The following is a 13,700-nucleotide window of genomic DNA, read 5'->3' on the forward strand; positions in this document are numbered from 1 at the left end:
AACCAAATTAAGAAGCATACCTTTCTTAGCACGCCAAACGTGATAGTTGGTGCAATACTTCTTTTGATACCCTTCAACTCCACAGAAAAAACAACTATTTTTTTTCCTGATCATCTGATTTCTTTTGTTGTTTCTTTTGTGGCGTTGTACCTGCAGGCCCTTTTTTCTTTTTTCTCTTAAGTCCCTTGCTTTTATTATTAGTGGTTGACACCAGATGAGCATTTTCTGTCTGCTCTTGCTTCAACATTTCCTCTTCCTCTATACAGTGTGAGATGAGTTCATTTAAAGACTAAATCTCCTTTTGACAGTTATAACTCATCTTAAACTGGCTAAACTGTGTAGGAAGAGATATTAAAATCAAATGCACTAGTAACTCTTCAGAGAGTTTCAACTTAAGTGCATTTAATTTCGAAGCAAGATGAGACATCTCCATGATGTACTCTCTGATATTGCCTTTACCACTATATTTCATTGAAACTAGGCGTGTCAAGAGCGTACTAACTTCAGTCTTTTCGTTCTTGACAAATCTTTTTTCAATGTCCTGAAGGAACTCTTTAGCGGTTACAGTCGTTTCTGACATTGTTCCCCTGAATACTTCTGGAACGGCCTTTTTAATGATCATCAGACACAAGCGATTTGATCTCTCCCACCTCTCATTATTTCTCTTTTCATCAGAGGTACTCTGATCTGTAAGAGGTGGGGAAGAATCATCCCTTAACGCAAGGTCGAGATCCATTACTTCAAATACTATCAAGAGATTTTCTTTCTAGGACTTGAAGTTTGTGCCATTCAACATAGGAATATTATTGATGTTGGAAGTGATATTTGTAAGATCATTCGCAACTGAACAGAAAACATAATATAATTAAAACTATGCTCACATAAATCAAAATAATAATAAATTTAAATAAAGGTAACCCCATATCAAGATATCGATATTCCATTAATATTTTGTCTTTGGACAAAAATATTAATTTCTAAATGATATCTTGGTGCAGTAATAAATACTGATAATAATAACATGTCGAAAAATAAATTTTCCTTTGGGCCAATTTATAAATCACATGTAAAATTCAAATAATTATCACGTATTTATTACCACAAGTGCACATGCAATTTTATTAAATATGGACCTTCCTTTGGGTCGATCAATATTCATAAAATTACAAGTACTCAACTAGTTATATTCTAAAATAAATAAATTTTCATAATAGAGGTCACTTTGGTGGCATATTATTTCAATTAATTTATTCCAAAATATATATATAATCATACCAATATTCAAATTTAAAATTATACAAATTAAACAAAATTTTGATCAAAGTCAACTTTAGTTAACTCTGATCAAACAATCAATTGGATCAAAACTTATTGGACCAAAGGTCCATATCCATAATTTGACCCAATTTATTATTCAAGCCCAATTTTTTTTTTTGAAGTCCATAAATACTTTATAAAATTATATATATGGTGGGCCAAACATATGGACTTTGTAGGGCTTAAATATCTTATTAACTTTATTAGGGTTCACTTAAATTAAAGAAACCCTAATTTTCTTAACATAAAAATATATGTATATCCTCTTATATACTAAAACAAGTCAAAAGGAAAATACAAATCACGGCACAATCAATGCAAGAAATTGTGTACCCGAAACTTAAAACATAGATCACCATGTTAATAATTTACTCCCTCTGTCCCATTATTAATGTCATATTTCCACTTTTTGCTTGTCCCAAAATTTGAGTCACTTTGAAAAAGTCAAATCACTTTTACAATTATTTTCCAGTTATACCCTTCTATTGACAAGTCAAGATTGCACTAACCAATTCTGATGGACCCAACCACAACACATCGTCGGAAGTTATACCCTTCTGATTGTCTTTGCCTTTTAGACAAAGTGACTTAATGGCAAGTGGTCCCACCAATTTGTTGTTTCACTCCACAAACAGCAAAGGGTATGCTTGGAAGAGTTAGATAAGCCTGTCCTGTAATGCTATTGTACATAAAAAGTGCGTTTCCCAAAAAGCGTCCCAAATTTTGGGATGGAGGGAGTATTTGAGAAACTCTCGGCTATTTAAGAGTACAGAAACAGTTACTGGATTGCATCACACTTCGATAGCTTAATCATTAACAGTGGAGGAAAAGACAAACCACTTCCCGAAGCCAGAAAACAAGAGGATTGCGGGTCCCACGTAAATCATCACTTGATTTACCAATTTGTGAACATTAGATTGAAAGCCGTGTGTGAAGACTTATGTAATCAAAAGCATTGAGTTGTTTGACCGAAAACCAAAAGTCCATTGTTAAAAAAAAAAACTTGAAAAGTCACGGCTTATTATCGATCATATGGGCCCAAAACGATCCACCCCAACATCCTCGAACTAGGAGATGTTCACCGTGCTTGCGCACGGTGGTACGGTGTAAATATGCCCAGGTTGAGGGGACAGTGAACTTGTATTTCAGAAGAAAATTTGTCATACAGAGAAATTATTTAGTTCGTTTGAAAGTTTTTTTTGGATTCATAGCATGGTTATAGACTATATACTGGAAATGTAAGGAAAATATTTTTTCTCCTATAACCTTCGACACGTACCTTGGATATTTTTAGGAACAAGTAAATGAAATGTCTCGAAGAAGGCATGTGTTGTGGGCATTTTTTTCAGCAGGAGAGTTTTTCATTTGTTAAGTCTAAACTGGCAAAGAAAAAAGAAGCTGCCGAGAATGGAATAATATATGAGCTGCAGTGAACATCTGCTAGTAGTTGTTAAGTCTAAGTTGCAGTAGTTGTTTTGTTGTGTGGGTATATATAGGAGAAATACGTAAGACTGAATAAGTTTGTTGTGAAAGTGTCTGGTGAATAGTGAGATGAAATTAAGTGAGTGAGTTATTACCTGAAGGCGTGCTATTGGTTATAGAGAAAGCATGCTTAAAAATCTTGGGACTCATTAACTATTTAATAGCAACAGCTGAACCATTACCGGTCATTGGAAAAGGAAACATGTAATAATCACAACGGGCACACTAATGGTTTTTTCATTTTTTTTGGAGAGAACATGTTTATGTTTTAAGTCAAAATTAAATTTAGTGTTGCTAAATTAATTAATTTTGTTATTTTGTTTTTTGTTATAGTCATTTATATCCTTTTTGAATTATAGTCATTTATAAGTTTGGTAAGTTTTCAAATTCAAGTGATGTGCTAGGTTTTTTTAATTAGTGGACTTTAGGAAATGCTGCTAATTGATAGCTTCAACATCGTAATTACATGATCCAGTTAAATCAAAATTCCAAGAAAAAAGGATGGAAGATTTAGAGCTCTTTAAGTGGTGAAATTTGGAAACTTATCTTCTAATACATATGAGAGAGAGAATAATTACTCCAACTATCACATTTCCGCAGGCTTTTTCCATTGGTTGTAAATGCAGCAGACCAAATCAAATTTCCACGGCAATTTTTGCATAAAATACCAAATTAAGTTTTATCATTTTAAACTCTTTTGAAGTCGAAATATACTTTTTCTGGACTTGGAAGGAATAGTTTTAGCATTGTGAAAAAAAAAAATTTTTGAGCCCTGGACATTTCATTTGCCTTCCTAAAAAAAAAAAATGTATTGACTTATGTTGGAAATATGCAGGAAGGCAATTGCTGCATCGAACAGCAGATTAGCGCTAATACCTGTAGTTGCAGATGCGCCACCACAGAAGACATTATGAAGGAGCTAACAATTCCAGCACTCAATACAGCAACTCGATAAGAAAGAACAACTAATGGATATAGTTTTTTTGAGGTCGGCAGTGCGACAAAATTACTGTCTAGCATAGATTCCCTGCGGCGCCGCAAGAGATCTGCCTTCTTTTCCTGGGGCATCTCGGCATAACGTTTGCGACGCTTGGCATTTCTATCCATGAAGCTGGTACTACTGAAGTAAAAAACTCATGCTTTCCCAGACAGAAGGCATCTATCAGCCATAAAGCAGCAGAATATCGACAAGGTAGGAAATATGTCTTTTATTTCCATACCACACAACGTCCGTAGCAGACAAGCCATTCAACGGAATAGGCAGAATTAATAGAAACAAGGAAGGAAAAGGAAATAGCAGAAGAAGAAAGCAAGAAAACTGGAAAAGGGAAAACAGAAGAGGCCAAACAAATCGACAAAAGTGGGAGTGAGCATAAAGGTCAATCAGCAACAAAAAGTTTGAATGATGACGAAGGCTTAGCAGCAAAGGTCATAAAGTGGGAAAAGAGAAAAAAAAAAAAAGAGGCTAAACAAATCGACAAAAGATGGAATGAGCATGAAGGCTAAGCAGCAACAAAGAAGAGTGAATGATAACGAAGTTTTAGCAGCAAAGTTCACACAGTGGAAGAGAAGAGAGTACCTTTTAACTGTAGGAGATGGAACGAACAACCTGCATGCAAGAAACAGAAGAAACGGACCGAACGTAAACGACAGATGAACTGAGCAAAACAGCAGTGGCACTTTTAGGAAGAAATGATAAAGAACATTTCTACGAACAAGGACACATGTAATGAGAAAAATAAGTAAATAAAACCAAAGATATACAAACAAGAGGAATAGCAGTAGCTTTAAAAACACCAGCATGTAAAACAACGGTGCTAAAAATAAAGAAAGAAGCAAGCAAGGAGCTAACAAAGTGAACGCACACAACATAGTCAGCCAAGGCGCAGACAAACGTAAAGCATCTAAGCAGCAGGCACAATGGAAAAGCAGTATAGGGACAGGAGCTAATCTAACTAAGGGAAAACGCTAATAAGTAAACAAGCGAAAATGAGTGCAGAGTGATAGAAGCACAGGCTAATTAAGCTCAGAACCTGGATAGGCAGGAAGCAAGAAATATAACAAAAAAAGAATCGAAAAGTAAAAATAGAACGAGAACCTCTTCCAGCTAATAGCAGCAAGGAGTATATTGATGGTGAGAGTAAGAGCCCAAAGAAATGCAACAGAACCAGCAAAGGTTGAGGAACAGGTCCAAAATAAGGTGGAGGAGAGGAAGAAAAGGCGAGAGACGCCGGCAAGAAGAAGGACTGAAAAAGCTACTCTCCACCTCTGGTCATAGAAAGTCGGGCCCAGAAGATCCATGAAAAGGCGTAAAGAGTGCCTTTGTCTGAAATCCGGGGAACCATTAAGACGGCCGAAATCAGCGCACAGGCGGGTTGGATGTATAGCTGCCGTGTAAACTGTAAGATTATACATTGATTATTGTTGGGCAGCGATATATTACGATTCTAGGGTCCTATTATCTGCTTTTAATAGGAAGCTAATAATCATCACCATCCCAATTTTAACAGCTCAATAAATACAATATAAAAAGCACGCTGCTCAGCAAAGATGCTATAATTAGTGTTGGGTTCCAAGGACCTTTCTTATAAGGTTGCTAGCAGAGATGCTATGATTAGTGTTGGGTTCCAAGGACAAAAGGCGTTTGATGGAGCACGCTGATAACTTTCAAAACAAAGAAAGAAAAGAAAAGAAAGACGTCGGGTTCCAAGAAAGAAGAAAGAAAAAAAAAAGAAAAAGAAGAAAAGAGAAAAGAAGAAAAAAAAAAGATTTCCATCTCAGCCACTTTGATAACAACCCGCACGTGAGCAAGACATGGAGGACGACCATGCTTTGGCACCCCCTTCCCGGTTTATATACATTCTTTAAATAATATCCAATAACTCCAGTTTAGACGTCCACACATTCAGAAATCAAAAAGATCTCGGCTTATTATCGAGCCTAGACAGTGCCGTCAATAGCAAGGGAACGTGATCCAAGGGATCCCGCCCCAAATGTTGCACCGCAAAACTTTAATAGTCCTCATAATGAATATGCTTTTACTTTCAACACATTTTGTTTCAAATTATCTCTTGTTACGTTTAATTTCTTTCTACACAAGTCTTTTTCACAAACCAACTTTTGAATTCCCTTGTAAACGATAAATATAACATAAAAGAATTTTTCTAACAGGTGCCCACTGATAATTCATTAACACACCTAAATTATATTTACTTATTATATGAACACATACATTTTTCTATATTAATTACACTTTTTTTTAAAAAAAACTAATCCTTGAGACCTCTTTTAATGACCATTAATGAAGCCAATCACAAAATAGCAAAAGCAAACACAAGGAAATAGTTGAAGGAGTGTTCGTTTGAAAATGAAAAAACAAAAAAAAAGAGAAAACTTTTTTATGTGTGTTTTCTAGCATCGATCATTTTCTTAACTCCATTGTTGTGTTCTCAAGTAGTTGAAGTTTTCCATATTTCAAATACATTTTTTTATTTCTGCTTTATAATATTTTCTTTTGTCATAAAAAATATAGGGTTGATGGTTTATGATCTTCTAAATTTTTAGTTTTGAGTTCATTCATCATGCATCATTTGCTATTGTGATTTTTAATATCATATGTCGGATCTTCACCTTTTGAACTAAAGTTCTGGCTCTGTAATTGCTTCTTTCACAATAGTGGGTCAAAAATTACACACTCTTTTGATAAAAGGACTTATTTGATTTACAAAGGCATTATGAGGACTTATTTGATTTGAAGATTAAGCACAAACTTGGGGATGTAAGAGATGAGGGACCAAATAAAGGATTTGCTATAAGGTTTAGCTCTTCAAACATAATTTAACCTATTTGATGCTATAATTTTTTTTTGAAGTCAATACTGCATGACTTAGACCAGGATTGTCATTTTCTTGTTATTCATATTTTCAACATTAAGTAGTTACCCTTTTGGCCAAATGACAGATCTTTGTAAATTAGAGGCCGAAGTTACGCATTGTTGCACCACTGATGGCTAACATTCATAACATTATTTACCAAAAAAAAAAAAAAAAATGCACACACACATTCATATGTCATAACATTCATCAGGTCTTTCGTTTTGTAAGGCTTAACCAACTGAAAAAAAAAAGGAAATAATAAACTAAACAGGAAAGAAATATAGCACTAACAACGTTAATGATTTGGGTGTCTAGTATGATTAGCACTCACTAATCTTCCTTTCTGGCTTTCTCTTTGGTTTTTCAAACTAAGAAACGAATCATTTCTATAGATTACCAATCCATATTAGGCTCGAAGATTCTTATATCAATGCACATAATCTTGTCTCATATTCAAGTCCTCGTATGAGCCAATAGTAAGTTTGCTGCCTCATAGAGATTTTGTTAAAACATGCTTTAATTCCAAAAATTTTCTAAAAACAAAATTCTTTTAATTAATTCCTGATGTAAAGTCCTTTTAACTCTCGTATTTGCAAACATCAATTTGTCTATGACTACTTTGAATGTTTTTCTTTTCCTTTAGAGTAGGTTATGCCATGTTATAAGAAGAATTATAGCGTAACTATTGGCATGATTCTAGTACACCTAAAAATTTTTAGGTTTTGACACCATTTAACTTAAGAAAATAAATCTTTTCCCAAGTTGAATCGCGTTTATTGAGAATATACAAAAGGATTCAGAGTCGCAAATCATTTTTTCTTTCTTTTGCTTGTTATTAGTTTTGAGGATTCACAAGTTTAGGGCAGAGAAGATTATTCAATAAAGAAAACAATGGTCTGTAAAGACATTAGTACTATTTAAGCTGATCTTAAATTAAAATGTCTAAATAAACCTTGACTTCTATCAAGTGAACATCATTCTGCATTTCAAATACTTTCAACCATTATTTTATTTATCACTGCATTATTAAACTTATTTGAAGTCTAATAATATATATAGATGTTGAACAGGGTAAATCGGATGCATGCACAGAAACTCCTTTTTTTTTTTTTTTTTAACTCCTACGAGTCCCTTGCTCTCAGTGGGCCTTCTTCTTGCCTATGCATATCGACTCCTTCCCCAGTCATATAGCCAAAGTTTCTAATATCTCATTTTCGATTCATGTCTCAATAATCCCAACAACACCATACATCAAATCTTTTTTTTTTTTTTTTTTGTTGTATATGTTAATCTTTTCTTTGGTTTCTTCTTTTTTCCTTTCTATGCAGCTGGTTTCATCAATTTTCTCATCTGTGAATATTTCCTGGCTTGGTTATTAATTAGTTCTCCTTTACCACGACTAGACCAATATGTTCAGTTTCATGGCTGAGGAATTGAAACCTCAACAGCCCCAAAATCTTAACCTTTGATATAATGAAGATGAGGTAATGCTTATGGCCAGGATCTTTATGAAGGCAATTAATCCCTGATATCATCAAAGCCTCCTTTTGAATAGTTTTTTAATCGTCAAAGCCTCCTTTTGGATAGTTTTTTAATCATCAACTTTGCTAAAAAAAAAGCAGAGAAATCCCAGGGGTTAATTGCCTTCATAAAGATCCTGTGCATAAGAAAATTTTTTCCTTTTCAAGCTCAGCCAACGTTCACTACATAAGAAAAAGGTATTCTCAGGCAGTCCTTGGGTGTTTGATGGAAACTTGCTTGGATGAGTGGTTCCATTAGCAACATCCAACCTAAGTCAAATTTACGACTTACCTCTGAGTTGGATGGAAGGAAAATCTGCATATATTATTATCATAATATACTAGGAAATTATGAATGTTTTGATGCTAAAGTTAATCAATTTCTCAGTTTGAGCTTCAATCGGATAATCCTCTAGGTTTGTTAAGCTAATTACATTACTTGGCTCGCCAGAACTGTTGTCTTCCAGAGTAAACCACGCAACAACGAGGCCGAACTTTTCACCAGGGCAAAAGTAGCTCAAATTAAAATTGAAACAAAATTTAATTTAAAGGTCGTAATACATATTACGAAGAAAAAATAAAAGAAAGAAAGAAAGTAACATTTATAAGACATCTATCATGGGTTCCAAGTTGAATAGTTTGATGTGTCTCTCAAAGTTATTGCTATTTTGTATTCCAAATTTGCTACAAAATTATAACGCTTTTACAAATTCCAGTAGTAACTAGTAATTCAATCTAAAAAAGAATATATAACATACATACAGATCTTATCAGGCAAGAATAAGATATAGAAATTTCAATAAGCTACTTCTTTCTAGTTTTTATCCTTAAAGCTATGTAGATATTCTTTTCTACTTATTGTTCATTTTCAAAAAAAAATTTCTCAAACGGCAATCTTTGTTCCACTTGGCTAAGTATTTTTAAGTTATTCTAGTAATTATACTTACAAGGTACATTTTTGTGTGTGTGTGTGCTGTGTGCTGGATTCAAATTTCAAGTTTAAACGATGAAGACTTGACCTAATGATCTTTTTGTGCTCCTTTGTAGATTTAAAATTTTACGGTGTCTTTAGAGAACCATTCATTCCATTTATATCCTTTAATGATGATAGTACTATATATTTTAAATATTTGAAATCATTACAATTCAAGGGTCTAAACACTTATTTCATCATCTAATGGTGTATTTAATAGTACTCAAAAGGGATTGTAGATTCCTCACAAGTATGATCCGTTAAAGTGTATTTTCTTTCAAATTTCGACCTGTATTTTCTAGGGACACATTGGATTTTTGAAAAGCTTCTTCAATCCCTAGGTTCCAAATTTTGCATATGCCAAAATGCATGACGTATTTCTTTTCAAAAAGCAAGATTTCCTACAAGCAACTTCACCAAAGTCGTGCACGAACAATTAGAGTAATTTTACAGAAATAACTTCAAGGTAGAGTGTGTTAAAAACAATTTTACTGAGTAGTTCAAAGTAAATTAAAAAACTCAGGTAAAAAAATAATTAAAGAACTCAAATAAGAAAATCCCATGTCAATCTAAAATGAAAACATACAATTTCAAAGCTAGGACTGTAAAAACACATACTAAATGACAAGTGATTTTTGTAATATCCTTAGTAAGCAATTTCATGCTTATCACAAGGACCCCCCACTAAATGTAAAAGAAATTAGAGATGGTCCTGGTCGTAGATACTTACCAAAGTTGTTGCTTGCTTCTATCCACACATAATTTGGAAAATTTTGTTAGGCATTTTCAATTTGGCCCATGTAATCTTACTAATCTCATAAATAACATGACAAGAATTCACGAGAGATTTGTTCTTATGTGCATAGCCATGTATTGCTAATGTACGTTTCAGTTTTGCATCTGTCCTATATATACACACACACATATACGTGTATATCGATTCAAGAGCTTACAACTCGAACCCAAAACATTTCCCATCCTTTCTCTTCAACAACATGCAAGACATCATGTATCCCATGAAAAGAAAGGCACCACTTAGAAGGGATACCTTAGGGTATCGTTGTCTCTACTGCTCACGCATATTTTGGACCAGCCAAGCCATTGCAGGGCACCAGAAAGCCCACCGCTTTGATACAAACTGGCGGAAAGGAATCCACCATCTACGGATTCCTGTTCCGGTACAAAGAAGGCTTCCCATGGCTTACCCTTTGGTGTGTTCCGAACCTTGGTTGGTTGTATCACCCAATGAAGTTGTTCCTCCACCACCATTTCTACCACCTCCTGCTAGCATGGTAAGATCTAACCCTATCCCATTTTCTTTGGACCTGCAACTTGTGAATCCAGGTGTCTCTCCTCTTATGGCAAATCTGCCTGCTTTATCAACCAACGTCAAGGGCTGTCAACCAGTTGCAAGGGCAAAGGTTCCAAACCATATGTTTCGGCAAGCTTTTCCCAACCAGATGGCCAGGGGAAATCATAACCTTGCCAGTTTGCAGCCAGCAGAATCTCAGGATTCATCGGCTACCGTTGTTGATGAAAGGGTTTGGAATCATATCAAAGGCAAAGAAGTAGAGGTCCATCAACAGCTGAAGAACAGCATTGACTTGGAGCTGCGACTATGAGACGGGATCAAGTTGTTGGGACTGTTTCTACCGCTTTTTCTTAGTTTGATGTAGCATACCAAAAAAAAAAAAGAGTTTTCAGTGGTTGAATTTCCATATTTAGGTTGATTATGTTGTTATTATCTGTATGACTTTTGTATTGGTCCCAACAATTTCTGAAATCAAGTTTAAGGTTAATTTATGTGTATGAAATTATGTTTTACATCTATGTGTGTGTGTGTGTGTGTGTTTTTTTTTTTTTTTGGGTGCTTGTGTGTGTGAGGGAGAGTGTGCTTCTAATCATTTTTGTTTTTAGCAAGAAACTTCACGTTTATTTTTCCCCTAAAAAGTTAAGTAAACAAGCAAATCATGTTATAGTTTTATGAGTTTAGAAATCCCAAAATTTTGTTACCATATACTTTTAACTAGAAGACAAGAAATCATTATGATTTTTCCTAACCTATGAATTTTGACAAAAATCCTACTCAAACATCTCTAGAAAGGTATGGACTCTCTATCAAAACCAATAATAATGCAAAAGATCGAGTTCATGAAATCGCTTCTAGCTAGAGACCTCAAAAATCCATTGACTATCATGATTTGATTCATACGCACCAAAAAAAATGATAAAAGAACATGGTATCTCGCAAAGTACTTTGTACTTTTACTTCGAAAATATTAGATTGACAAATTTTGCTTGGTACAAAATAAAAATAATTGATGTAAATATCAAACAACTAAATAGAAGTAAGAATTCAAGTAAAAGTTGGAAGAAATGTATTTGTTTAATTCTCAAGATCACTTAAGTAATAATACAAGAACATTAGTAGCCACTTATTGCCAAAATCTCACAGATCATGTCATGAACAACTTACCTATGAACAAACAAACAAAGACATTATTTTCTTCTTAAATATGTATTAATGTAGGAACTCATGTAGGATTAATCTTTCCTACACTGACAGTGTATACACTGTCAGCGTTGGATAAATGACAACTATGTAAAATTTGAATTTGAAATTTAATTTTTGCACACATGTCATGAATCGAACGGTGATAGTGTATCCACTGTCAGTGTATATAAGATTTACTCTTATCTTAAAACTAAAGCAAAAATATAACATGAATCGAAACAAAATCTCTGATAATGGTGGCGAAAAGTACAAGCTTGATCACTTTTTTTTTCATTTTTTTTGATCATACAATTTTGTCATAGTTTTTGTAAAATTTAGTGTTTAGCCAAACTTGTAGAAAAATCTTGTTGACTATAGCATTAGAACAAATTGTAATATAAGATATACTCGCAGTTAGGACTTAAATGTGTAAAAGAAATTTCATTAGATACTATTATCAACTATGCTCATATAGCAAGAATTGACAAATTAGGAAGTACAACTATAGGCGAAAAACATGATAAAATAGAAACAAACACTTGATACTGGTGGTAAAAAAAATATATAAATTTGATCCTTTTATGCTTTTGTTTATTGGCCTTACAATTTTACCATTAGTTGCATAATTATTATTAGTTTTTTAGTAGAGGAATGGTAGGATTTGAGAAATAATAATGGGAAAAGAGAAATTTAACTCAAGCGCTTTAATTCTAAGATCTCAAATTTAACTATTAAAGTTTTAATTTCTAAGAGCTCAACTTTTAACTATTAGAGTTTGCATAATTATTTATTTATATAAAACCGTATTATATAGATATCTAACTAAGATCAAACAAGGAATAACACCCCACAAGTACAGAAAGTTTCAATGTCAAATGGAACAGGTCCACTACCTACACGGACTTATCAAACTAATACTACATCTAAACTGAAACACAAACTACAACAGACTTCAGGAAAAATGTTTTGTTCAAGACCCCAACTAATACTAAGCTCTCAGTTTCTCCTTGATCTTCATGCACATAAATTTGAGTATTTACTTCAAATGATTATTCCTAATCACTTTCTTATTAGTTCTTATTTTTTTCATTTCGCAATTTGAAATTGAAAATTATGAATACTTACCTTAGTAAATTATAAATGTTTAACGCTATTTTGTACACTACTAACAAAATAAAAATATTGCATTGAGAAGAATTCAACAGGTATGATATGATGGACGAGAAGAATCACTTCAATGAATGGATACTTCCTTAGCATCTTAATTACTAATTAAAACTCATAGGATTGACAGATAAAAGTAGCCATCTCTTATCTCTTGAACGATATCCTACTTTATAGAATCTTTAAACTCTTTTCAATTTTTTCTCTTTACCCTTCTCAAGCTAATTAAACAACATGGGTTAAAGAATAGTAAATCCAATTGAAATAGGAGAGACAACATGGGATAAAAAACTGAAAAAGTAGGATACCCAGCATTTACAGAATTAAACTTACACAAGTTAACATTTGTATAACTTTGGAATTTAAACAGAACATTTAAGTCCAAATTTGCATGCTTTGAATATATCAATGTCTTCTTAGCCAAGCTCCTAATAAAATCATGTCTAATGATGGCACACAAAGCCCCATTTGAATACTTAACTACATGCCAAAAAATGTTATATGCCAAATTTTAGATTTCAACTTCACGTATCTTAGTGGACGAATCTCGAACATGACATTCAGTATCTCTACTAAATAAAAATATTAAAAAATTTTAGCTCTGCAGGATGGCAATGGAAATAATTTCACAGACCGTGAAGAAGATGGCAGTAGAATTTCACAAGCATCATTTTGCTGAATCTGAGGTTTTTTCTGATGCTCAGAAGAGGGTTACAAAATCTGATTACTAAAATATTGACTGTAAAGTGTTAGCCAAGATGTTAATTTACAAAAAAAAAAAAAAAAAACACTATTATTCTTGAGGAGGTAGAATTGGCTCTATTCTCCACGAAGCAAGGTTAGGCCTCTCGACCCAATGATTTTCCAGATGAACT

At 33.5% G+C, this 13,700-nt stretch overlaps 1 protein-coding gene and 1 long non-coding RNA gene across 2 annotated transcripts; both read right to left on the reverse strand.

The window, feature by feature from the left end:
- Positions 1 to 289: 289 nt before the first annotated feature.
- Positions 290 to 736, reverse strand: LOC140014695 (uncharacterized). Its single transcript, XM_072065789.1, has one exon. It carries the CDS (start codon positions 734 to 736, stop codon positions 290 to 292), a length of 447 nt encoding a protein of 148 aa, XP_071921890.1.
- Positions 737 to 3,662: 2,926 nt separating this feature from the next.
- Positions 3,663 to 5,548, reverse strand: LOC140014542 (uncharacterized). Its single transcript, XR_011821319.1, has 2 exons — positions 4,898 to 5,548; positions 3,663 to 4,408 (listed from the first exon to the last, which is right to left on the reverse strand). It is a non-coding gene; the product is annotated as an uncharacterized lncRNA (long non-coding RNA).
- Positions 5,549 to 13,700: the final 8,152 nt, after the last annotated feature.

The sequence above is a fragment of the Coffea arabica genome, chromosome 9e, assembly GCF_036785885.1.
Source record: "Coffea arabica cultivar ET-39 chromosome 9e, Coffea Arabica ET-39 HiFi, whole genome shotgun sequence".
Classification (NCBI taxonomy): domain Eukaryota; kingdom Viridiplantae; phylum Streptophyta; class Magnoliopsida; order Gentianales; family Rubiaceae; genus Coffea; species Coffea arabica.

Excerpts from the sequence above, each read along its gene's own strand:
- LOC140014695 (XM_072065789.1), bottom strand. The coding sequence starts at position 736 with ATGGATCTCGACCTTGCGTTAAGGGATGATTCTTCCCCACCTCTTACA.